The sequence below is a fragment of the Triturus cristatus genome, chromosome 8 (genome assembly GCF_964204655.1).
Source record: "Triturus cristatus chromosome 8, aTriCri1.1, whole genome shotgun sequence".
NCBI classification, from domain to species: domain Eukaryota; kingdom Metazoa; phylum Chordata; class Amphibia; order Caudata; family Salamandridae; genus Triturus; species Triturus cristatus.
The window spans coordinates 294767403-294795169 of NC_140591.1; the positions used below are offsets into that span (position 1 = coordinate 294767403).

The 27767-nt window shown below is 47.4% G+C and overlaps 1 protein-coding gene across 8 annotated transcripts in view; it reads left to right on the plus strand.

Moving 5' to 3' along the window:
• Positions 1-27767, plus strand: part of PARP4 (poly(ADP-ribose) polymerase family member 4) — a 2159601-nt gene that overhangs the window by 1075714 nt on the left and 1056120 nt on the right. For all 8 annotated transcript variants that reach the window (XM_085621544.1, XM_085621545.1, XM_085621546.1 and 5 more), the window contains exons 25-26: positions 7074-7261; positions 13386-13485. In XM_085621544.1, coding sequence (XP_085477670.1) covers positions 7074-7261; positions 13386-13485 — 288 coding nt within the window. The remainder of the gene's footprint in view (positions 1-7073; positions 7262-13385; positions 13486-27767) is intronic.

Here is a 27767-nt window from a genome sequence, read left to right on the forward strand (position 1 = left end):
GATCTGTAATTTGCGTCAGTTTCGATGTTAAGAGTCCTTTTATGTGCTTTATTGTATTTGTTTTTATTCATTGGAATCTGTGTTCGTATATGTGTGTTTTGTACTTTTATGGTTGAAAAAATCGCGAATAAAGTATTTTGATGCTATTGATGAGTGTAGGGTACTGGGGAGTTCATGAGAACTTGCATGAGGTGCAGGTGAAATCCCCCTCTGTGTTACGGTATGTTGCTGCAACAGCGCAGTGTGCGGCGGCTGTCGTTGTGAGCATGCAGACAACTCAACAGGGTCTTAGTGGGTATGGGGAGTACCAGGGTATCTGGGCGGGGTGCAGATACAACACCACACACACGCGCATTTTAAAACAACGAAGGCTGGATTAGGGACAGCTATTCTTGTACATAACCACGTCTGACTGTAAGAGTTCAGACCTGGGCATCAAAAAGGCTGAGGCCGCCAGACTGCTATGTTGACTCCAAATGAAAGCACGCCAGTGCCCTACTGGGTACCACAAATGCCGGCTTCAGTATAGACCCTGCAGTGCAGAGTGCCAGTGTGTCAGATGCTCTCTCGCCTGCTGCAGCAGTGCGCCTCGTGCACCGTCTGGCTCGAACGGAGGGATGCGTGTGATAAAGGGAAGAGCCTCTGTGCCTACTGGGTACCACAAATGCCGGCTTCAGTATAGACCCTGCAGTGCAGAGTGCCAGTGTGTCAGATGCTCTCTCGCCTGCTGCAGCAGTGCGCCTCGTGCACCGTCTGGCTCGAACGGAGGGATGCGTGTGATAAAGGGAAGAGCCTCTGTGCCTACTGGGTACCACAAATGCCGGCTTCAGTATAGACTCTGCAGTGCAGAGTGCCAGTGTGTCAGATGCTCTTTCGCCTGCTGCAGCAGTGCGCCTCGTGCACTGCCGGGCTCGAACGGAGGGATGCGTGTGATAAAGGGAAGAGCCCCTGTGCCCTACTGGGTACCACAAATGCCGGCTTCAGTATAGACCCTGCAGTGCAGAGTGCCAGTGTGTCCGATGCTCTCTCGCCTGCTGCAGCAGTGCGCCTCGTGCACCGTTGGGCTCGAACGGAGGGATGCGTGTGATAAAGGGAAGAGCCTCGTGCCTACTGGGTACCACAAATGCCGGCTTCAGTATAGACCCTGCAGTGCAGAGTGCCAGTGTGTCAGATGCTCTTTCGCCTGCTGCAGCAGTGCGCCTCGTGCACTGCCGGGCTCGAACGGAGGGATGCGTGTGATAAAGGGAAGAGCCTCGTGCCTACTGGGTACCACAAATGCCGGCTTCAGTATAGACCCTGCAGTGCAGAGTGCCAGTGTGTCAGATGCTCTCTCGCCTGCTGCAGCAGTGCGCCTCGTGCACAGTCTGGCTCGAAGGGAGGGATGCGTGTGATAAAGGGAAGAGCCTCTGTGCCTACTGGGTACCACAAATGCCGGCTTCAGTATAGACCCTGCAGTGCAGAGTGCCAGTGTGTCCGATGCTCTCTCGCCTGCTGCAGCAGTGCGCCTCGTGCACCGTTGGGCTCGAACGGAGGGATGCGTGTGATAAAGGGAAGAGCCTCGTGCCTACTGGGTACCACAAATGCCGGCTTCAGTATAGACCCTGCAGTGCAGAGTGCCAGTGTGTCAGATGCTCTCTCGCCTGCTGCAGCAGTGCGCCTCGTGCACTGCCGGGCTCGAACGGAGGGATGCGTGTGATAAAGGGAAGAGCCTCGTGCCTACTGGGTACCACAAATGCCGGCTTCAGTATAGACCCTGCAGTGCAGAGTGCCAGTGTGTCAGATGCTCTTTCGCCTGCTGCAGCAGTGCGCCTCGTGCACTGCCGGGCTCGAACGGAGGGATGCGTGTGATAAAGGGAAGAGCCTCGTGCCTACTGGGTACCACAAATGCCGGCTTCAGTATAGACCCTGCAGTGCAGAGTGCCAGTGTGTCAGATGCTCTTTCGCCTGCTGCAGCAGTGCGCCTCGTGCACTGCCGGGCTCGAACGGAGGGATGCGTGTGATAAAGGGAAGAGCCTCGTGCCTACTGGGTACCACAAATGCCGGCTTCAGTATAGACCCTGCAGTGCAGAGTGCCAGTGTGTCAGATGCTCTCTCGCCTGCTGCAGCAGTGCGCCTCGTGCACCGTCGGGCTCGAACGGAGGGATGCGTGTGATAAAGGGAAGAGCCTCGTGCCTACTGGGTACCACAAATGCCGGCTTCAGTATAGACTCTGCAGTGCAGAGTGCCAGTGTGTCAGATGCTCTTTCGCCTGCTGCAGCAGTGCGCCTCGTGCACTGCCGGGCTCGAACGGAGGGATGCGTGTGATAAAGGGAAGAGCCTCGTGCCTACTGGGTACCACAAATGCCGGCTTCAGTATAGACCCTGCAGTGCAGAGTGCCAGTGTGTCCGATGCTCTCTCGCCTGCTGCAGCAGTGCGCCTCGTGCACTGCCGGGCTCGAACGGAGGGATGCGTGTGATAAAGGGAAGAGCCTCTGTGCCTACTGGATACCACAAATGCCGGCTTCAGTATAGACCCTGCAGTGCAGAGTGAAAGTGTGTCAGATGCTCTTTCGCCTGCTGCAGCAGTGCGCCTCGTGCACTGCCGGGCTCGAACGGAGGGATGCGTGTGATAAAGGGAAGAGCCTCGTGCCTACTGGGTACCACAAATGCCGGCTTCAGTATAGACCCTGCAGTGCAGAGTGCCAGTGTGTCAGATGCTCTCTCGCCTGCTGCAGCAGTGCGCCTCGTGCACCGTCGGGCTCGAACGGAGGGATGCGTGTGATAAAGGGAAGAGCCTCTGTGCCTCAGATGGAAATGTGCTCTAGGCTTACTGTACAACGAGCAAGTATAAGGTGCACGCAAGCGCGATGGACACGCTGTCATGCTACGCCGACATAAAGGATAAAGTGAAAACAAAGCACAGGAAAGGAGTGCAAAATATGCGGAAGGGCAATACTTTAACCCCCCGTTGTGCTGTAAACAAACATGGGTGGACTAATTGTCGAATGGACAATAAGGTGCAAACAGAACGGGATATATATGTATAAAAAGTCAAAAACATTTTTTTTAAAACAGCCTGTGCTGGAAGAATCTCTTCTTCTTAGCATTGAAAAGTACAGATCGTACTGTACAAAGTACAAGCAAGAAGATGCAGACAAATGAGGCTGGCGAATAGAGCGACGAGGGGCTTCCTGGCATGCATTGGTCCTGTGTGGTGATTGCACTCGCCGGCGGTGAGCGGCCACCCAGAGATCTCTTGTCATTGTGGTCTTTATTCGGGGAACCGGTGCTCCAGTCCAGTTGGAGATGACGAAACCGGACTGACATACCTTCAGCTTGCAGAACTGCCGGGCCTGGTCGATGAAGCAGCAGGTGACGACGGGTCGGTTCTGCAAGGACGGGCCCCTCAAGCAGATGTGTGAATGATGCCAAGAAATTGACGAGCCCAGCTTTAAGTGTGAGGTTAGCTGGGTTAATACATTCCAAGACTGCATGCCTGCAAGTGCGGGCCCCTGGCCCTAAAAGGGCACCCTAAGGAAACGTCAGCGTTCAAGTAAAAGATGCAGGCACATGCATAAAACATGCATCAGCGTTTCTTCTGCCTCGTCACACAGTCGACATACCAGGGTTTCTGATGTTTTAAGCCAAGAGGGTTGTGACTCCTAAGGTAGTGCCCTCCCTATAATGACTCTTGATGTACAGCCCTCGAGGTAGCCTGGTTGTACCATGTAAACCTTTGTTTTCACTATCATTGATTGATGCCAAAGGATACAGGCAAGTGTGAACCCCAGCGATTTTCAGTACCTCACCAATGTAGGGAAAATGACAAGCATGCAGTGGCGCGGACAAGCTAAGCAGTGGTAGTATGCTCCGCTGAAGTCATACTTAGTAGACTCACTGGTGTAAGAAAGCATTGCTTGTAGCATTTCTATTCTATTTTTGTTATATTATCAGTCTGTTGTGTTTTCTTAATCTATAACAGACATGGTTTTGTTACTTGACCAATGCAACCTATTATTGCCTGTGGTAGTTAGCATGCATATTCAACAGTGTCGTTTTGCTGCCAGCCCTTTTATAGTCTACATTTAGATGTTTATTATATTTTACAACTTTGTTCCCTTTGTCATCTCTCTAACCAGGGTTAAAAACCACCAATGCCTCTTGCTGATTTCTCATTTTAAATGTAAATATCTTGAAGATGTATATGCTAGTATGTTTTTTGGGCAGTGATCTGATAAATGATTATTATATTAAAATTAATCTTGTCCATATACTTGGTGAGGTGCTGAAGTCTTTGTAATTCTGGTCACTTTACTATGATGCACAGGATGGCACTAATTAAGATGGCAGTAGTGCTAAGGGCGTCTATGTATTTCAGAGGATGTTCTGCTTGATACCTAGGAGGACATTTTGGGGACTAGACAGTATTGTCATCAACTGCCTGGACCTTCACTCATCCAAGAGTCAAGCTAAATACACTAACACTGCCATATGAGAGAGGCGGTTTGACATGATATGAAATGTTGAAACCTGGTGTCTGATCTGCAGCATGTTCCTTACAGGATTTCTAATGCCCCAGACACGGAAAACAAATTGTTGGAGGACTACCATAGAGGTATCTAGCAAACAAAGTGATTTACCAAACCATTTTGCAGTCAGAGATTCACAAAATCGCTGGATTTGCAACTGCAAAATGTCTTTGTATTGGTATGTTTTCATTCCATTTTGCAAGTTGGAAAAAGCATTTCCGACTCGCAAAATGCAGTTAGCAAGTGGTGTAAAATATCCTTCCCCTCTCAATTGCAATTGGATATGGTGTGGATCAGTGGTTTGCGACCTCAGTTGTGGTCGCAAGTCAGTGAACGGTGACTGACTCCTCTTAAAAGTTGGTAATTGCTTTGCAGAGGAGAAGCTGCTACCGTTGCACAGGTTCCCCTTTGGAAATCATGTTGTGTGAGCTTTGGGGGACAGGCACTAGTCAAGAGGATCACTGTCCCTGTCTGCTCCTCCAGTGTTTTCTCAAATTGTATTTGTCTGTATTTTAAGGCGCACTAGTGCCTCTAAAGAACACTAGCTGGTTAAAAAGTCCTGTTTCGGAATGCAAGTGGAGCAGTGCTTAATTTGAGCCGCAGGTTTCCGGTGCTCAGCACCATTGCTTAATTGTCAACAGCGGCACTTATGACAGCTGCCTCATGGTGGTGCTATTTATGCAATTTAGATAGCAAAATAGCTCAAGGGGAGTCCTTTGCTTGAACCGGGTGAAAGCTCAGAGGTTACACCAGCCCCCACTCTTCCATGACAACACGTCTGCTCCACGGCACGAACTTCCACCAGGCCAGTGTAGGCTCCCCTTTTTAATACAAATTCAAACACAACGAAGCTTCTAGCAAGCCTCGCCCCCTCGTTCTCATGAGAGCCCGTACCAGCCTGCTCCAAGGCCACTGCATCGGTTGATCAGGCCTTTGCTATGGCTCAGAGACAGACCATGTACATTCGTCTGATAAGAACCAGTTCTCTCTAGTCAGTAAAGTGCGAAAAACAGGAGAAGAGCAAAACATGCCCTCTCCACCTCTACAGCTTCGTGCAGGCACAGAAAATAGCGTCAGTCATGAAAATGGAGTTAGTTAAGCCATGCACACAGAAAGGCCCAAAGCAAGATGGAATCAGAAAAGCAAGGATGACATGAAACCATGTCAAAGGCAATAGTCAGCACTGCCATAAAGCAAGGTAAAGTCAGAAAACAGAATGACATGAAGCCATGTCAAAGGCAATAGTTAAAACACATAATTCACATAACCCAAATAACACTATAGACTTTATCCCTCAGTATACAACATTGAGCACATGTGTGCACCACCACCCACAACACTGCACCTCAACATCCCATACCATCTGTTCTTAGCAGGACTATTCTACTGAAAGACACCAAGATTACAGGACAGAAGAGAAGCAGACATATGCAGGGCCATCCTACGTTAAGGCTAGGGTAATATAACACACTAAAATCAGGGAAAATGGTGGTGGTTGAGGGTCATCATAGGGTGTCAGACCACAAAAGTGGCTTGTTCACTACAATGGTGGCATTATGCTTCGCATCTTTGAAGGGGGCAGGTGCAGATGTGTGTCCGGGTACAACTCTTTTAATTTACACCAGACCGTGGAAGGCGGCACGTGCCACATGGAAGGGGTTCCCAGTTTAGTAATTGGAATCTGTAACCCTTTTGGAAACCCTGTCCTAAACCAAGGTTGGTGCCGATGTTCTTCTCGTATAGCGCGTTGTGTGGAGACTGCCTGAGACAATAATCGACAATCCCATATTATTGAAACGGGGACTGTGGAATACCACACAGTCAGGTGATGGATGGAACTGCATACTCATCTATATGAAAAAAGGCATTGAGTGATGCTAGTGCTGGCAAAGGTGTGATTATGAGGAGGGGTGGGCAGGCAGGCAGGCCTGCTCCACAAGATTTAGATGTGCAGGGTTGTGAAATTGTTCTATGAGTGAGTAGTTTTGCGCCAACAAAGAGTAGTTTTGGAAATATGATGGACACCATACCAGAGTAAAAAAAATAATGTATTATCAAATGACAACCTTAGGTTTCCTGCTGGCTAAGAGGTGTATCACAATCCACTGGATGGAAGCTACTCGTCCTGTTTATAACCTCTGGTGCAGAGAATGGTCCTTGGCTGAGGGACGCTGAATGTCTGTTTTCCAAATTGAGCATAAGCTGAGTGATGATGTGGAGTGTTGGAGATAACAATTTAGAATTCTCGATTTTAATACGGACTCGCATACGTCCCTGTGAGATACATGCGTGTAATCTGTGTTTGACCTGTGAATATAAGATTTGTAGCTCGCAGTGCCACTTGGAACTTTGCTCTTCTGACTGACTATATGATTATTTTGCAGCCTGCTTGTTTTACTGCGTTTTTATGTGAAAACTCCTTAATGAAATATTAAATAAATATGTTTGTCATTAAAAAATAAAGTTCATGAAAGATCACTACGTTGAGTTTTTAAAACAGTTCAAGTTTTGCAAAGAAAATAGCTTCTTTAGAGTTGACATTTTAACTTTGCTTTCTGTTTACAGTCTGCGAAACCTACAATGGGAAACACTGATTTCTGGAAGCCTTTACACTCTCTAAGTATGTTAGTACCATCCAAGGGAAGACGTGACATTCTTCTTATATCTGACGGACACATCCAAAACGAAAGTAGAACTTTCCAGATTGTGAAAAACAACGTCAAACACACAAGACTGTTCACGTGTGGAGTTGGGTAAGTGCTGAAGAAAGTACATCTTTATCCTGTCTTTCAATCCTCTGAATTCACTTACAAGGATTAAAATGTCACTGGTTTTACAAAATGAGTATTTTCAGTCTAGCACACAAGACTGTTCATGTATGGAGCAGGGTAAGGGTTGAAGAAAGTACATCTTTAGCCTCAATACCAATCTCATTTAGAGCAATTGCATCGCTGGGTTTAGTGAATTATTATTTTTATTCAACCAAATATTGTTTTTAAAATATCCCATCAGCACTACAGTTCATAGATTTGTACTCTACCAGATGTTAATTTACTGAAGCAGATACCATAACACTCTTTCTTGTGTTTAGTAAGCTTTAATATTTTAAAGTATGAGTGTGCAAAAGCACAGAGGGACACATTTCTTCTAAGACACAGTCAAGGAGGTGCCTCTAATCACAGTAAATACCCTTCTGATAGAGACTTCTAGCTCCAGATTACTCACCTTTTGAATATTCCCCAGGCGTCAAACTCGATCCAGAAACGTTTCTGCAGTACATTTGCGTGCCAGTAGGTGCAGTAAGAAATTACATACAGAGCCTATATCGGTCTACTCTTGCTCTCTGACGGTAGTTCCTTTCTTTTCACGACACCAGATGTGGATCCAGAGCTACCTCTCATCTCTTTGAGACCCTTAACTAGTTCTAAAAATGTGCATCTGAAAGAGAAAGTTAGTTATAGATTCCTTACCTTAGAATTTACCCCAGGTGTCAGACTGGATCTGGAGATTTTTCTATAGCAGTACCCCTGTGCGTCGGTTGAGTCCATGTACGTCGTCGACGTCGTGGTTGCCGAGATGACGCCGCTTTGCCAACTTAGACGCTGCCCCTGTGCGCTGACGTCAGTTCATTCTTTTTCCGCGCCAGCCTAGGGCAGATCCGGAGAGAGTTACCCCTTAGCCTCTTTTTGGCTTAACTTTTTGCGACTTTTGTCGATTTCTTTTTCAAGTCCTTCAACACCAGGTGCGCGAGGGATGTCCCTTTGTCGAACTGGCTTCAAGCCTGTCTGTGACGGATCCGCACCTCGTGTGCCTTTGTTGTTTGGAGTGCGACCATGACCCGGAGTCGTGCTAAGACTGCCAGGCCATGGCGCCGAAAACTTTACGGCAGCGGTCCTGAAAGTTGCTGGAGACACAGCGGTCGGCTCCACGTCGTTCGAGGTCTCGTTCAAGAGGAAGGTCTCGAGGCTGTTCGGGGAGCCCCCACTCCTTGTCACACACTAAGTGGTCGAGGTCCTTTGGTAAGTCTTAACACAAGAAGAAGGCGAAGAAGCCCACGTGCTCTTTGCTTTCTACCCGTCAGTCCGCTGACGCGGAGCAGGATTCGGAGCATCGTCGTTGCAAGGCTCCATCTCCGTTCCTGATTCAGGGACGACTCTACACCTACCCCCATTTTCGGACCTGGAGCATCCCCTGCCCAGCTTCAAAAGCTTTACGAGGCCTTACACCTCGTCTTTGTGCTCCCCGACTCTGCTGGCGCACCTTCGGGCCCTGTGGGGCAAGTCGGCGGTCCAGGGCCTTCGATGCCGGCAGCTCCGGTCCCGGCTCCCTCGGACCCCTGCAGATCCAGGCCTGGATCGACACCAGCTGATCTCACTCGACCTTTCTTGGCACCGATCTCGTTGATGACGCGCCGGCGCCAGTCGTGACCCCGACGATGCTGTCCCCATCCTCTTCCCCGAGTTGGAGCCAGATTCGATCCAACGTCGGAACCGACGCCGGAGTGTTCTTTTGTTCCCTTGTTCATCCCTGGTGTTCCCTATCGACCAGAGGGTGGTGATAAGGACTGGGAGAGGTCGCTGGACCCTTTAACTGACCAGCTGGAAGACCTGGACTGGCGTGAGGAACTGGGTAATGCCAGGGGTCTGGACACATTTTCAGACACTGGTTTGCTTTCTCCCCCTACCGTGGCTACGGAGGAGGGGGTGTCCTATGCTGTGGTGGATTAGAAGGGCGGCTGAGTTCTTGGGCCTTGAGCTCCCTTCGGTGGCAGTCAGGACTAATCTCCTGACAGAGGTGCTTCAACCTGCGGCGTCCACTTCTGAACCCCTATTGCCATTTAACGAAGCCTTCACTGACATCCTACTGGGCACCTGGTCTAAGCCTAGCACAGGGGCTCCTGTGGAAAGGACGATTGTCCGCCACCACAGCCCATCCCCGGGCGAACCAGTGTTCCTGACCCAACACCCTTTCCCCAACAGCTTGGTGGTCCAAGCCTCGTTTTTAAAGGGCGCATTCTCTTCTGCTCCTCCAGATTGTGAACCCAAGAAGCTGGATGATCATAAGAAGCGTATGTTCTCTTCCTCCAGCTTGGCACCATGTGCCTCTTTGGCTGATACTCCCATACCATCTGGGAAACGGTTGCGCAGGTGCTGCCTCAGTGTCCGAAGGAGGCCCGGGCCGTCCTCTCACAGGTAGTGACGAATGGGAGAGACGCAGCCAAATTCACGATCAGAGGTGGACTGGATACCACAGACTCACTGGGCAGAATGATTGCCACATCGGTAGCCCTTAGGCACTATGCCTGGTTGAGGACATCTGGCTTTTCGGGGGATGACCAGTCAACCTTGATGGACATGCCGCTTGATGGCTGTTGCCTTTTTGGTGACAAAGCAGACTCAGCGCTGGATCGCTTTAAAGATTCTCGGGCTACAGCCAGATCTTTTGGCCTCGCCGCATTCTCGCCCCCTCTACTCTACTATTCGTCCCCTTTGTGGCTACGAGAGAGGTACCCAAACCATGCCCGGCCCAGTCTAGCCACCGCCTCACACAAGCTGCCCTGATTCTGAGTGGCTGCGGACGTGGGACCCCGCAACCTCACTGGTCTGGAAGCCAGCGTGTGGGCCAGTCCACCCCACCCTGCCCCCCCTCCCCCCGCAGCAGCCTCCAAACCTTCCTAGTCCGATGTTTCAGGGCTACCAGTGGGAAGCAGGATTTGCTATCACCTCCTCCACTGGCAATCCATTACATCAAACCAGTGGGTTTTGCAAATAGTCCAGAGAGGCTACTCCCTCCCCTTCGAGACTACCCTTCCTCCATGCCACCTTCTTACGATCGCTTGTCTGAGGATCATTTGACGCTTCTCCGCCAGAAAGTCTCTGCTCTTTTGGCCAAAGGAGGAATAGAGAGGGTGCTGATGCCAGAAGTAGGTCGTAGTTGCTATCCCCACTACTTTCTAATGCCCGAGAAGGACAATGGCCTGTGTCCTATTCTAGACCTACTGGCCCTCAACTGCTTCCTTTGAAGGAGAAGTTGAAAATTCTCACGTTGGCTCAGGACCTGTCTGCCTTCGACCCCGGAGACTGGTTGGTGGCGTTGGACTTGTAGGATGTTTATTTCCACGTTCCCGTCCTGCCAGCCCACAGGCGCCACCTACGGGTCGTGGTGGGCCACAAGCACTTTCAGTTTACCATACTTCCCTTTGGCCTCACCAGTGCCCCTCGGGTGTACACGAAAGTGATGATGGTGGTCGCAGCGTGTCTGCGCAGATCAGGGGTTCCAGTCTTCCCCTATCTTGACGAATGGCTGCTGAAGGTGGGCTCGCCCCAGACTTTCGTCTCCCACCTCCAGCCTACAGCAAACCTCCTGCATTCGCTGGGGTTCATTATAAACATGCTGAAGTCACACCTGACCCCCTCTCAGACGCTCCCTTTCATCGAAGCAGTTTTGGACACAGTGCAGTTTCGGGCCTATCCTCCCAATTAGCGACCACGCAAACTGCGACAACAGGCCTGCCATTGCAGCCTTTGTAAGCTGGTGCTAGCACTACTTATGACAGATATAAGTTTTCTTATATCTGAGATCACCACACTTAAAACCTATAAGTCACCCCTAAGGCAGACCTTTCAATCCTGAAGGCAGGGTGCTTTGTTATAAGTGTGAGTGTGCCCCTGCATGAGCAGGACAACTCTACAAACCCAGGAGTTGATTTTCCAGGTTTTTTAAGTGCAATCAGACATTTTAATACATATAGTGGTCATCAGTCATTACGTGATGGCTAACTGTATAGTGGCTGCACCGAACCCAGCCATGTTTGGTATCTAACATTTTGGAATCATACCCCAACATCAATGCCAGTGTTACAAGTGTGATCCCATGTACCATGTCATTTGGGGTACCCCTCTGTACTCCTGGCTACAGCCTCTCAGGCTCTGACATCAATCTAGTGCTGCTTCCGACCACAGAGACGATTCTGCCCTCCTGCTGCTGAGCCAGGCTTGAGCAGGGGAAGGTAAAACAATAGGTTTCCTGTGACCAACTCCCCTGACAGGACTAAAGTGTATTGGGCTGGGGTGAGGGCACTTGCCAGTGCCACCAGACTGCTTTGAAGGACACATTGGGTGCCCTCTTTGCATATTCCTGCTGGAACTAGTTCAGGGAGACCTTGGCTCCCTCTCTGGCGCAAAACTGGACAAAGGACATGGGAGTATCCTCCCATCTCTCCACCCCCTCCTCTGGGTGGGATTCCTGAGTCACCCTAACCCCTTTATTATGTTATGAAAAGGCTTACCTGTTGGTGGGTCCTCAGATTCGTCATAGGACAAGAATCAAGACTGAAATCACGTCACTCTTCGACCATCTGGACACCTGGACTTCACCTGCAAACGAGACTGCATCATGGAAGACTCCTGCTGCTTCTGGTCTCTCTGTTCTGCTGGTCTTAGTCGTCTGTATCTGTGCTTCTTCCAGGATCTTCAGCAGACCTGTAGGCATCAAGGACACCTGAAGTAATCTCCCTTAGAGTGAAGGAGTCATTCCCCTGCATCTGTAGGCACTGCAACAAAGTTGACAACTTTGCTGCTTCTGACGTCCTACGGACTTCGAAAGGCTAAGCAACACAGGTGGTGGTTCTGCAACTCCTTCGAGGCCTGACCTGTCCTATGCAATTTTGAGGCCAGTTTCCCTCGTCGGAACCGCTGGGACTGAACCCCTGTGCACCGTGTTGATTTGCTGTTGCCAAGGCTTGTTGGCTCTGTACTTCAGAGATCTTCGGGCTTCAAGAAGCTTTAGCATCTCTTCTACCCAAGATTTTCATCCTCACCGCATCCTCTGCACTGTGGACCTTCATCTTTGGTGAGCCGCTCGAGGTTCTCTATCGAATCCTGTACGTTTGGCCTGTAGGTCCTCTTGAGGGTCTTCTGCTCCAGTGGGCTCCCCTGCATGCTCTGGGCATTCTCTGGCTCTCCTGCACTTGGTCAGTCATATTTTCCCTCTTTAGTACCCATCTGGCATTCCACTCTTAGCCTCTCAACAACAGATAAACTTTGGAGCAGAGAGAAAAGGAGGCTTTTAGGTTAGGTGAGGGTTAAAGAATTCAAGCTTTTCGTTCATCTGCCATGTCAGAGGAATGAAAAGCAAAAAAAGTAGCCCACATGCAGCTGGCAGCACCAAAGATATACTGCATCAGGTGCTGCCAGAGTGCTTCTGCCTCATAAGTAGTGAGGGGTATACAAGCTAGGTTGAATTGCATTATGCCTTATAGCGCGTATCCTTGGGTACCTCAGATAAAAGTGCAGTGTAGTGTAGATGGTAACATTGTTTTGTAGGGCTGCTCTCAGGGATTATATGAGAGTCTATCTCTGTATTAGAAGCCTGCATTGAGCAATGGAGGCTATGTTTGAGCTTGTGTGTCTACTCACTGGACATTTGTGGGTTTTTCTCCTGAGGGGCTACATTAGCTGGCATATGAAGAGGCGGCACTGGAAAATTGAGGCTGACTCTGCAGTTGAGGACGGAAGTAGTGGCTACATGAGGCCAAACCTGTACTTGGGAGGCTACTCCTGCACTTGGGGGCCTGCACTTGGCATTGGAGGACAAACATAGACATAGGGTGTTCTTTTAGATGTGGATGTGAAATTGAATGTTAAGGAGAGAGTGTGCATGCATCCCCACAGTCATTCATTCCCTTGGCGCCTTACATTGTTAACTGATGGCAGTCATGTACTTTGTTGACATCACCAAATTGTTTTTTTCCATATATTTGTTCACTTTTCTGGGTTTGAAGCAAACATATAGCATGGCAAATTATATAAGAAAATCAATGAAGTAGTCTGTGTTGTCTTCACAATTGCCAGGCTAATGATCTTAAAATGTGTTCAGATCCACAGTCAACCGTCACATGCTTAGATCTTTGGCCAAGTATGGGACCGGAGCCTTTGAATACTTCGATGCAAATTCCAAGTACAACTGGAACACCAAGGTAAGTTTAACCTTATGTATTTTTAGAGCTTAGGTGTTTTAATGCTTCTTGCCTGCATAACATCCCAGAATGGCCCAAAATAATGTTTATTACATATTTGGCTCCTAGTATTACCGAAAAATCTGTGTTTCCAAAACCCCATATTTTAAAGGGATAATGTCGTACATTTAAATTATTTTTCATAATTTGCAGAAATGACATCATCCCTGTCAATTTTGTGTTTCACCGAATGGGCCTCATTTAATTTCCTTCGCACTAGCTTATTACTCCACTGGCACTTAGATGAACAAATCATAAACACGCACTGCTCAACTTCTTAATTCCCCTTTATTTAATGTGTACTTTCTCCAGTAAATGTAAATAAAACCTGGACATTTAAATTGCAGTCAGTGCACACAATTATTAAAACCAGTCAATAGGGCACATCCACCTGTGCATATTTAAGGAAGTCTGGTGAAGCCAACATTAAATCAGTTTATAAACAGGGCAAGGAAGGGGGCAGAATAATAAATATCAAAGTGTATCCATAGATAATTTTTTCAGCTATTCCCCAATCTTAGAGTATTCATTTACTAGCCCAACATCTGGGTGCTCTTTCTATTTCAAAGCAGGGTGTTCTTATTAGTAATGTCCTGTATCTTGTCTACAGCTAAATTATAGTGCCCACAAAAGCTTTTTCTAATCCACAAGTGCTAACATTACTTGAGCGCTGTGGGACAGTTGTTCTGTTCCTTTGCACTTGCCTATTCTCCCCCATTGCTAACATCTGCATTGCTGGTTCCTACAAAGTGTACTCTGCCATTCAGAACATCCTCCATGCCAAATTTCAAGATGGCAATATCACAAAAGCTTGTAGGCAAAACTGCACTAGGAACACAAATGTTATCAATCTTCCATGATGAACAGGAACAACATCATACCAAGAAATCCCTATCATGTATCAACTCCTGACAGAAGATCATCAGACAGCCTTTCTTCTATAACTAGTACTGCTTCTGCTATTACTGCTACTATGTCTTCTACTAAATAAACTTTTCTAGAACTACTAAAATCACTGTTGGCCCCATTTCCACTACAATTCCTGGTGTTACTGGGGCTTATGCTTTCACAATTGGTCCTACATTTACTAGTTGTGCTCCTGATAAAAATGAACAGCATGTCATTAATAATAATATGCATTCCTTATTTTTAAGTTTTTCACTGCAGTCCTGTGAAAGAATCAGTTTGTGCCTGGAGTTTATTTGAAGCAGAGTTTTTTCAGTCTGAATACTTCTTCGGAATTTCTCCTAAAAACATAATCCTATAACCTCTGAACGTTTGAGTAACTTACTGCTAGACGTGACATGCCCACTCCATAAAGATCTTGGTGTTGTAGGTTCTTTTTCTCTCTCTGCACAACGGGCACTGAGATCTGAAACTCTGTGTAGTATTTTCTCTCAATTTCTCCCCAGAATTGTTAAAGTGATCAAAATTTCTTAAAACTAATTGACATTTTTTCGGTTAGAGAGTTATGGTTATGATTCAAAATCTAATGATCAATTAGCATTTCACATTTTCAACCATAACACTCTAGTGCACTGCTCATGACGTCACACATGATATCATAGTTGGCATCACAATGACTTTGCTGGTAACATCACATGATTTCACTAGTAATGTAATGTATTCCATTACAGAAGCTGCAAACAATTATGTTTTTCAAATTGATTGTTGACAGGGGAAACATCCTTTTCTGCACGTGATCCATTTTGGGACAAACACATGTAGATAATGACACTGCAGGCTGACAAATCTAATGCATGTTAGCATATTTAATCCTTGCAAGTTAAATTGCATCAACCTTATTAAGAATTTTTGAGAGGACAACTATCAGCTGACAGTTGTTCTGTAACCTTGCATCAGATTTCAACTACTTCCCTGTCCTAGTGAAGTTTGTATCCAGTATGCAAGGATGTAGCCTGTACACACCCATGACATACATATCTGTCCTCTTTTGTTTGGCCCTCCGCTCATGGTGCCTAATTTTTAACATTATTTTTTGTAATCGTAGTAATGTCCAAAGTCTTGATTTTTGGTTGGTGGAGGGGTCGTGGATTACAATCCCTACCATCCCACCATCTCATAGTACATAGCATTTGAGTGACTGCATGTGTGGGGGGCTCCTCGTCCACTGTGTGCCACAACCTGTGGCATGTCACTAAAAGCTGGCCATGTAGAAGAAATTAGCCAGAGGTGGAGTCCATTGTCTTGGCATCATTGGTTGAACTGTAGCAGGTGTTGGTTGTGGAACAGGTCTTAGACGGTGTCTAGGGATTGTTTATGCCAATGGGTCAGATCTTCAGATATGAACGCTCCTGTAAAGCGAGGGAGGCCCAAGAGGGGAATCCCGGGGGCTTCGGGTATGATATGGTGCATCATTTGAAACAGCCTGCCAGGCACTTTCCAACTACCCACGTCAGCAGGGACCAGGATCTATGTAGCTAAACAAAGGGCTGTCGGAAAATAGCACTCGGTAGGGACCTGTCGTTTGTCTCCGTTTCATACAGGTTGTTTGCTGCTAACTATTGCAATATCCATTGAAGTTGGTACACCAAATAGTAGCATTCAAATGAAGGAGCACTCAGCCCGTCCTACCAACGGTTGGAGTTTAGTGAGGGTGATCCGGTGGCGTTTTTTGTCCCATAGCAGCTCTCCCAGCAAAACGTTCGGATGTGGGAAGAAGACCCTTGGAGGATATATCGGAACGTTTACAAAATATCATAATAAGCGGGGAGCACTATCATCTGGGAGAGGGTTGTTTTTCCTGTGTGGGTTCATAGGAGGTGTTTCTAGTACTGGGTCTCTGATTTGAGGAAGGTCAGCACTCGCTTCAGGTTCCCCTAGTAAGGTTGGTCAGGGAATGGTGCAGTTGAATCCCTAGATAACGGGTGATCACTCCGGCCCAATTGAGGGTTGCACCGCCCATCTCCCAAGTGCAAGAGGAGTTTGTCCCAGCCAATGGGGAAAATATGAGATTGTGCCTAGCTAACCCAGTGGCCGGATGCCCTCTCAAATTCTAGGAGTGTGACGTGTACGAGGTCTGTGTCAACGTGGGCGTCGCAGACATAGAGGGTGATATTATCATATACAAGGACACCGCATGGGTCCTCACCCCCATCGGAACACTCACGGTCACCCTCCGCCCAAAGGCGGATGCGAGGGGCTCCATGGCGATGGCAAATAAGACAAGAGAGAAGCCACAGTCCTCATGGATGCCCTTGCCGATTCAAAAGGGAGCGGAGATTAAGCGGCCAATCCTCACTCTGGAGCATGGGTCAGCGTAGAACAGTTTGGTGTACGCAAGCTGCTGAGTGCATAAGCAGCATGTTGATTTAACATTATCCCAGGCCTTGTTGGACCAATTCTAGTCAGCTTGCTGTGTTTAGCGCGTGGTGGTGTGTTTCAGCTACCGGAGGCAGTTTCCAGGTGCCTCGTGATTCTTGAAATATGCTTGAGAATTATCTTACAGCTCTCCACAGCCTCTAGTACTGCTACTTTTGTCCCTTTAGCTGCATCCTAAGTCTGCCCTTGAGTCTAGCCCTGGTGGTCTACTGGCCAGGGGTCTACTTCACAGCAGCCCCCAGGATTCTCCAGTGCTGACCACCTTCCTGGCCTGCTGTACCCCACCACATAAAGGAGTACTCTGAGCAACAGTGAGAGTCTGTGGTCCCCACACTTAAGGCACGGATAACAGGACTAGTCTGTAGAATTCCAGGAGAGCCTCTCCTTTAGGGCTCCAAACAAATTCACCACCCTCTAATGATCCTGACAGGGAACCAGGGAGCTGGTGTGACTACCTAGAAGAAGAGTACAGAAAGTCTCCAGTACTGGTAAGTAGTCTTAAGACTTATTAATCAGTTCCATCAGCCCAGGCCCTGGATCGGGAATCTTTTCCTAAGCAATTCTGCCGCCAGGTTGTGCTGTGCAGCTGCGCACTAGCTCCTTACCGCTCCGGAAATGAGAGCTCAGCCTTATATAAGCACCACCCCTGAACGTTGACATCAGTTGCTTTCTTTCCGCACCTTCCAACAACTCCTAAAACAGAACCCAGTGTGCTAGGGAACCATGCTCCCCTCCTGCCATGACTACAGAAAACAAATGTGAATCCCAGAACCGCACAACGCTACATCCCGAAGCCTTGCAGTAAGTGTGCCGTCATGCGCTCAAAGCTGTAGGTCGCAGAACATAAGAAGTTGTTGTAACCCCTGCATAAGTCCCAATCCTCGTTGTGATTTACCAGCTGATTTCAGTGCTCCCCGAGTTTCCTAGGCCATTGGCGACGCCTCATCAGATTGAAGCCTTCAAAGCGACTATGCTGCAGATTTTTGGTGCACTTACAGCTCCTACTGGTGCACCTCAGGGCCACAAAGAACCACAGGGGCCTTCAGTCAGATTCCCACCAGTGTATTCATCCCTGGTGCCGCCTGACCCCTTTGCACCCAATCTGGGCCCTATACCAACTTCAGTATGGACGCCCACTCCATCTCCAAGACATGTGCCTAGTGATTCCTCACAAACACTGGCAAAGACAGCACTGTGAAGGTTGAGACTTGATTCAGAGCTGAGTTTGGTGTCTGATCCTGAACCGACTTCAGCACGATCTCGATCGATGTCTTGCTACAACCATGGTAGAGGCTCCATTAACTTTTTGGTTAAGACTCTGAACAAGGTACACCCTCAAAAGGAAATGATGGTGGAGAGGGGGGTTGTTTTTCCTCAGCATTATAAGATGGCAACTTCTACATTGACTTATAAGTGGCTAGTTGGCTTGATACTCCTGTGATACAGGTTTGGACTCAAATCTTGGACCACCCACGGAAAAGAGTGGATTACTTTTTGTGGTGGTCTGACAGGCAACTAAGTATCTAGAGTTGCAGCTACATTCAGTGGAAATCAAGACTAACATCCGTACTGAAACTTTGCAGCCTGGGCCAGCCACTTCTGAGCCCTTATTGCCCTTTAACAAGGCCCTCACCAATATCTTGATCAGCTCTTTTTCAGAACCTTGTCCTTGCCCGCCTGTGAATAGGCAGGTGGCTAGGCTGCACAGGCTAGCTCCTGGTGACCCTGATTTTCTCAATAACTGGGCATTCTATTCCAGAGAGCTGGTGGTTGAGGCTTTAACCCGCAAGGTGAACGCCAAGTCCTATGGAGTCCAAGAGGATTGCGGTATTTGAGAAAAGTTTTTTCTCCTCTGTGAGCCTGGCATTGAGATCGGCCAATGCATTTGGTTTGTTAGGTCCCTAGATGCATGGACTATGACACATGGCCAACTAGAGCTTGCCGGCAGTCACAGAAGGCCTTGTGGCTTCTCTGGCTCAGACAAGCCATGATGGACAAGATGTGGCAAAATACTTTATTTGTGCTGGCCTAGATACTGATTGTCTGGGACGGACAGTTGGCATTAGTATTGTGCTCCACTGACAGGCGTAGATGGGTTCCACCGGATTTTCTGGAGATATATAATTATCTCATGGATATGCCTTTGATGGCTTTCTGTTTATTTGGTAAAAAAACGGATTCTGCCTTGAAGCATTTTAAAGACAGTAGAGCCATGGTCCACTGCCTAGGTATTTCTACCCTGGCCAGGCAGGTCCTAGTATTCAAGGGGGATGGCGTATAGAGAGCAACAGTCTCTCCAGCTGCTACAACAGTCAATCCTTTCCTTTCAGGGCAGGGGACGTGGGTCTGGAAGGTAACATGCAGGCCAGCAGTGCACCGGCCGTCCCAGTCCCCTTTGGCATCAGCCATCGAGCCCCTTCAGTTTGCCCTTAGTGGTGCATGCCAATCCTATGGGGAGCACGATTCCTCTCTTCCTCCCAGGGTGGTGATATATTGCGTCCGACTGATGGATCCTATAAATCATTCAGCTCTGCTAAGCCCTCTCTCTGCCAGACCTTCCCCTTCATCAGAGCGAATTTCAGAGGAGCGCCTGTCTATTCTGTTACAAGTGGTGCAAGTGCTACTCTTCATAGGTGCTTTTGAGAAGATTGTGGACTCAGAAAGAGGAGGGGTTGTTACTCTTGCTATTTCTTTGTGCTAGAGAAAGACAAGGGTCTGTTGAACCCATTTGTACCGTCGAGCTCTGCATGCTTTCCTGCAGGAGGACAAATTCAAAATGTTCATGCTGACTCAGATCTTGTCTGTGCTCTACCCAGGTGATTGGTTTGTGTCCTTAGAAATACAAGACTCATATTTTCATATACCTACTCTTCAGTCCTACAGATGCCCTCTGCAGTTCAAGGTAGAGCAGGAGCATCTTCTGTTTGGCATGCTCCCTTGTACCCAACCAGCACCCTGGGATGTTCACAAACCTGATGTTGTGGTTGCTGTCTATCTTCGGAGGTTGGGGATACCAGTTTTTTACTACCTCAATGAATAGCTGTTGAACTAAGACTAGACACCAGTGCTTAATTTGAGCTGGTGGTTTCCGGTGCACAGCACCAGCAATTAATTGTCAACGCTGGTGCTTGTGACAGGCTGGCTAAGTTAGTGACCTCCTAACGAGAGCCCTGGCTCTTATTTTTTTTTTTACAAATTAAGCACTGCTCGACACATTCAGCTTTAGACCACCTCTAGATGAAGGGGACCCTCATAACATTGTATTGGGTTGGGTTCAATGAGCCAAAGCTACACCTGACTCCTTCGCAGAGGCTGACATCTTTTGGAGCTATCCTGGATACAGTGCAGTTCAAGGTCTTCTACCTGCTGCATTTGAGTCAAAGACATCTGGGCTGTGATCCTGATGTTTCAGCCTCAGTCCTGGATTGGGCCAGGAACATATGGTATATGGAATTTCTGGACATGAGCAGCTGTTCTCCCTTCAGATTTTTACTTAAAGAGGATCTTCTTTCACAGAAGCAGTTCCTTCACTCCCACCTGTGCAATATTCACTTCCATATGTGGCAATTGAGCGACAGCAGTTGATTACATTTGATCTGCCATCTGAAGTGGTGCATGTCATCCTCACTGCCAGATTCCCTTCTACGAAGTTCATTTACACAGGGCGCTGGGACTAATTTGTGACCTGGTGTGGTTTCCGCAAGACAGACCCTTTACAAGTGTTTGGATGTTCTTCTGTTCATTTTGTCTTTTCGCCCAGCAAGGTCTTGGAGTAGCCACAGTTAAAAGTTATTTATGCACCCTTCTGACTTTTCTGCAATTGCTGTATCACCCATCCTTAGTTTAGTCACCCATTGTGATGAGGTTTATAAAAAGGTATGGCACCTTTCCTCCTAAGTAGTTTGTGATGTCAGTGGGACCTTAATTTGGTCTTGATGTTTCTCATGTTTAACATCTTTGAAACTCATGCATAGCTGCCCGCTTTGCTGCCTTCTGACTTTAATAATGGTCATTCTCATAGCAATTAATTCAGGTCAGTGCATGAATTAATTTCAGATACTGGCAGTGCAACCGCCTTACATCACCTTTTATCCTGGATAACCTGGTGCTGCATACTCAGATGGCCGCCTTTGCTAACGTGGGGACTCCCTACTACTTTAGGCAATCAATCACCCTGCCATCATTCTTTGCCTTGAATTAGGAGAGGCTTCATCAGCTGGACAACAGGGCAAATAATGGAAGGCTGTGCAGAAGAGGACCCTGTAGAGCTGGTTAATCCTCTGCAGTAGATCTGCTACGTAGTGACCAAGAAGCAGCCTTCACAAGGTCTGAGAGCCCATTCCTCAAGGGCTAAAGCTGCTAGGACTATTTTGGCCTGTGGAGTGCTTGTCCTTGACATCTGCGAAGCTGTGATGTGTGCAATGGGGAAAACACCCAGGAAGCACTACTTTCTTGACAACCAGATCCAGAGTGAAGGACAGTTGGCCTGCCTAGTCCTGAAAGACCTTTTGGTCCGAGTCCACTACACAGGCCCGCCACTGGGTGAGTTACTGGTTTGGTATTTATTCTAAGGTGAGGAATCTGTGGCTATGTTTATCCATATTTCAAACTCTCTTTATTTCGGTAAAATACCATAAAAGAAGCAAAGATACAAAGCATCACCCATGTCGATAAAAAGGCAGGGCAAAACATATAGTAGGACTTGGCAATACAATTGGAGAATTAGCAGTCACAAAAAAGTTAAAATAACTACCAGTAAAAATAAAAAAAAGGTAAGCTTCAGAAATGCGTTCCAACCACAGTAAGGTTAATGTGCAAATTAGGCTAAGTCCCTTATCTAAAGTGCATATGCATTATGAAGGAGCAAGCAATCATTAACAACAGAGATTTATAAAAAGTAAATTGCAAAGTCAATCACAGTAAAAACAAATAAATACCACTGCAATCTACAATTGTGAGATATAGTTTGGAAATAAGGGTATTCAAAGCCCCTACTGTTTCTTTGAGGGCTATGATTTCCCTCTAAAGTTTGAGGTTGGTTGCTGGTGTCCCGATGTCCACCACCGTACAATCATGATGGTGAATGGTCGTGTTCATTCTGCAGTGTGCTATGCCTGCAGGGCCCAGGTACTCCCTGTAAGTTGGTGGATTTGGATTGGCTAACTGGTCCGGGAGGGGTGCAAATCTGTCGCTCAAAATAAGATCTGTGGGGACCTCATCTTGGGTTTTGCTGGAATTACTCTGGAGGCTTGAGGGGGATGGGTTATTGGCTGCAGGGGCCTCTGGTGGCCGTTTGGTGCAAGCTGTCTTTTTGAATACACTGCATATGCTGCCAGAGCTGAGTTGCCAAGTGAAGTAGCAGAGGGGATAGAGGGTTGGGGAACCTTAAGGGAGGGTGCAGGTGCAGTGAGTAGTCCTTCGGAATCATTCAGTATATTATCTATTCGGTCTAACACACTTTCTCCATGTACCCTATCACTCTCTGTCCCAGGACTAGTGTTCCGAATCCGCTTCTTGGTCTTCTTCTTCTGGACGCCTCCCAACCCTCCCTCAATCACTTTCCTTTTGCCCATTTATGCCGAGCTGAATGGTAGATGCAGGAAGAGCTGTGGAGGACTAGTTGGAATCAAATCACAGTCAAGTCACAGTACCTTTGAGTGAGGAGGATACCATGAACTAGGAACCAGGGACCTTGGATTGGAGATGTCAGATGGGTGGCCCAGCCCAGCCTCCTCCGGGCTCTGGAACTCAGGTTGGCGCCTTCTGGCGCTTGGATTTCTGGGGGTTGGAGTCACCTCGCAGTGGCAGGCAAGAGACAGGTGAGCGGGCGTCCCATGCAGCGGAAACCCCGCGCTGGATTTATGCGCCTCCGGCTGCTCTGGAACTCAGGCCGGTGCCTCCTGGCGATTAGATTTCTGGGGGTTGGAGTCCCCTCGCAGTAGCAGGCAAGAGGCAGGTGAGCGGGCATCCCGTACAGCGGGAGCCCTGTACTGGATTTATGTGCCTCCGTGCGCTCTGGAACTCAGGTCGGCACCTCCTGGCGCTCACATTTCTGGGGGTTGGAGTCACTTTGCAGTGGCAGGCAAGAGGCAGGTGAGCGGGCTATATTTGTCCATTAGAATAACAAACAGCTTACCTTTGATAATGCTCTTTCTGGTGGATACTCTTTCTAACTGCAGATTCCTCACTGCTCTCCCATCTCCCAATTCTGTGGAGTTGCATTTTTTTTTTAACATCTACACAATACCCAAGTTAGATATTGCTACACTGGTACTAAGAACTATTCATGCTGCACGTCTGAAAGCAAGAATGGGAAAAATAAGAACAGATGTCATCAAGCAGGGTTGGCGCTTATATGCTTCTCCACTCCTTCAGTTCCAGGACATTGCGGAGTGGTAGAGGGCCACTGTGACAGGGCGTGTGATACTGTAGGTCCGCCCTCCTATAATCAGAACTGTTGTACACCAGATGTCTCGTTGACCCCTTCTCTCCCCCTGCAGCAACCCGAGGTGACAGGACCACTGGAGAAGGCATTTCCCTATTACACGCAGGACTGGCCCGTGGAAACTGGACAGGGCTCCTTTAACTTCGCCTTTCAGAATGACGAGGCCACTCCCACCGATGACGTCACGTTACTAGGTTACACAAAAGCGGTAGGATCCCGGAAGAGGACGGACGGCGTTTCCCAGGAGGCGGAAGGTGATTCAGTGTGGAGGACGATTCGAGAGCGGAGAAGCGGAGGTAGCAGTACGGAGGAAGCGAGACCGGAGGAAGACGACAAGCCAGGAGGCCAACGGTACCGCGAGTCGCCCGGCCACGTTCCCAGGGGAGGAGCGTGGCTCGAGCAGGTACGTGGAAGGGTAGCGGGTTGGTTGGGGAAAGCCAGCTCACCGCCATTGTTAAACCCAGACCCGTAACGTCGAGACCGCATCCAGTACCCTGCCCTAGTATCGCCTCACACGTGCACCCCCCTTCACAGTCACGAGAGAGAGTGAGAGCACTGAAAGCACTTGGTTTCCCTCACTCCCGGCCCCTACGTGTGTCCCGGCGCTCCAGTCCCCCGACCTAACCAGTACTTTTCGTCTCTTTTGTTCTATACGGCGGAGGGAAGATTCCGAGGGGAACCAGAGAGGGGAGTCAACAGCATCTGACCTGAAGCGAACAGGAACATGACGCCCTGAGTATCGACCAGGCAGTCCCACACTTGAAGAGCTGGAGACACACCATTCTTGTACCGAACCCTATAATAGGTTGAGAATAAAGTGCTCGACCAACCTCCATTCTCTTGTTTGTCGTCTCTGCCGCCCCTGCCCCGTCACAGCCACCTAGCACCACTTGAGAGCATTGCTAAAGAAACGTTTTCAAATCCAGTCTGTCACTTTGGGAGTATTTAAAAGTGAGGAATCTGGTTATATAGAGTATACACCATAAAGAGCATTACCAAAGGTAAGTAACTTGTTCTTTTAGCCTCTGCCCTATCTGCCACAAGCAATACATGCTGTGCAGGGTTGCCAGACTGAGTCTTCCTCACTCAGGCTGTATGTGTGCACATACATGTGCATGCAAAACTTTCTCAGTGCTCCTCATCTCACATGTCCACAGCAGTGGACCCTATTTTGAAAGGTTTGTGCTAGAGGTAAAATGTCAGATGTCTTTTATAGATCATTACAGTGAGCATCACCTCAATAAGAGGGGGCCCATGCCACAGCTGAAGTCCAAAAGTAAAACAAACAAAAAACCTCCCAATTTTCACAGATTACAACTCGACTTGAAATGGTGGAAAGATTGGAACACATTGGTTGGATCCTGACCAGCGTCTTAATGATGACTTGAGCCTCAAGTCCTTTGCCTGTGCTCAGGAAGCTGTAGAAGACCTGCATTCCAATTCTTGATCTAAAAACATCTCAAGTGGAGGGAGTGGGGCTGGACCAAAAAGACAGAGGAACAATGCCTAGCCTCATGGTTATCGTGCCTCGGAAGACCTAACTTTTAAGAGAGAAACTGCAGGAGCCACTAAAAGATGGAGAATATGAGGAATTTTTATTGGAAAACTGACAGTGGCCACCTGAGCAATCCACATGTCAGCAAATACACACTGAGAAACTGCAGCAACTTATGGGTGCCACACTTAAGGTCTGCCATGGTCGCACAGGTGAGGTCTGCGCCCCAAAAGAAGAACAGCATTGCTAGATGTTGAGCAGAGAAGGTCTACACTACTGAGAAATAGTCTTGGGACCACAAACAGATGCAGATGAGAGTGGTGTATTAAGAACGACAGAAGATGTTATCCTGCAAGCAAGCGGTTGTTCAAAGACAAGAACTACTGTTGTTAAATAGGAGAGGGCTAGGGACTCCAGTCTTTAAAAGAGCATCGCAGGGAGAGGGTAAAAATCAGATTTCTTTTCCTGTAGATGATCCACTCCTGAATAGCAGGATGCAGAGAAGGGGACTGAGAACCCTTCTGATATGAGACTCTAGGAAACGTTGTACCCTGAACACAGGAGTAATGTGAATTCTACAGAGAAGAGAAAGAGTTACCTTCGTCTTGATAAGAAAGTTAGAAAAATGAAATGCATCAGTGTGAACCCTAGACAAGGGAAGTTCACAAATTGAAGAAGTCTAGAAAATCGGCCTAGTGGATGTAACCCAAATGTAAACCAGGAAAGGCAGCATGTTGTACTGCAGAATGAATGCAATATTAATAGGCCAGTGGAAGTATAGGAAAACACTGTCAGAACTTAAATTGTACCTAGACTCCAGTGGTGATGTTCTCTTCCGCATCTCACCACAAACACCGCTGACCACAGACAATATGATGTTTGAATTAAATGGTAGAAGAAGGATATAACAAATGGCAACACAGAGATACTGGATATCAGTCTGTCGCTTGTCACTCTCCTGGACACAAACAGTTGCCCATTTTAATGAATATCTAGAGGCATATTTACCTTCAGTATTTAACTTCAACAGTAAAAGGATGTACATTTTAAACATCCTCGTGTGGTGTAACAGTCTCTTTTTTTTAATATGAAGCTGAAAGTGACATGCAAGAAGATAATAAGTGACCAATGTAATGCTTACTTAACTCAGTCCCTATCAGTAACATATCTACCTCCGACTACATACATATGTGCCTTCTGGAATTAGTTATTTCTTATTTGATTAATATAATTAGAAAGTAATTGAACATGTGTAAGTGTTTCGTAAATCCATATCCAGATAACAGATATCTCTTGCTGCTGTCAAAAGATTGTCAAGTTCCAAAAGTCTTTGGCATGAATGTCTTAGTAGAAATGTTCAAAGGTTCAGTTCTCCAAACAAGCATAGTTCAAAATGTGTTTCATTGAATTTCAGAACACTTTGTAAATTGATTGTTTTCAGCAATTCTCAAGAAAATAAGTTGCACAAACACAAATCCCAAATCCATGCCACACGGATCCGGACTGAGGCAACTTGATTGTTCAGCAAGGCCTTTTTAAAATGTATGCAAATTTATGCCCACCAATCCAAGATCTACATACAAAGTAAGGATTCAGGAATTCTGTAACTTGCAGTTCAGAGACAAAACGCCATTGTTCTGTAAATTAATCCTCGCTTACAGATTATTGCTTCACAAACCTGTAGCTGGGTAGAAAACCTTACCTAAGAGATCCCCCCCTCCAACTGTGGTGATGGGCAAGCTGACCTGACTGTGACATGAAGTGCTCTACATTCCAGTGAATACAACATTGGAAACAGGGTCCATTTTACACTGCCATCCAGCCTCAGCCTGTGCTCATGAGGTAGAATCGCTGCAACTCTGCCTACGGACCATTTTACTCTGAACACTCCTCTCCACATTCATTGTTTGGCCACCCTATTCCCTTTCATTCCCTGTACTCCTACCCCTTATGAGTTAATTTCCTCATCCCCAAACTGATTTACCATCACTGCTCCTTCATGTACAACACAGTCTGATGCCCGTGAACTCACCCTTTTATACGATACATGATAAAACTCCCAGAAATTTGCAATCTGCTGAATTCCATCTGATTATGATGGTCTTTTATGAAACATACTTACATTGAAGCTAATTTAGAGTGGTAGGTGTGAAAGGTTGTGACACACAAGTGATAACAGCAAATGTCCTCCATCCTAGAGATCTGGAGAAATCCTTTATTGTATGGACGGCTCCCACCATCTTACCTATGCAGCCGTGACTATAAAAAAACAAAATATTCTGGTAGCCACAATGAACCTTCTTTGCCACACTGTTATCAGTGAAAATAGTACTCCACATGTATGGATGGGCAGTGTAGTAGGAAAAGTCAAAAACATGGTGTGCAACAATTCTTTGGGGTTCCTTTTTTACAGTTATTTGGCAGTGCTTGGCCCTCGAGTCACCCAGCACCCAAGGAAACCTATCAACCCTTACATTTCTTGAAAATAGTCTCCTGACTGAATGGAGGGAGGTGTGACTTTCACAGATTACTTCTCTTATTTTACATAGGATTTTCTGGAAACACCAGACATATACTAAAAACATTTACACACATTTAAATGCTATAAAACATCAGTGTGCTAGCAACAGCAGAATATGTGCCTTTCTACATACCCACACCTCCCATGACAAGCATTGGCAAAGCCAATAGGTCTCACCGGTGTGAGATCCATTGACTTTGTCAATGTTTTTACCCTTGCGAGACTCAGCACAGCCACAGCATCCTGTGATTCAGGACAAATCACATAAATACCCCAGTCCTAAAAACATGACTGTGACCTTCTATAATGTTACTGATGCTCATGTAAAAGCGCTCGGGTTGCGTTCCAGCTTTATAAAAATGCAAAAATTAACATGGGGAGTATATGAAAATAATAGAAAGGGGTTTGGTGTAGGGACGAGGGAAAGAGCAGCAGTTCGG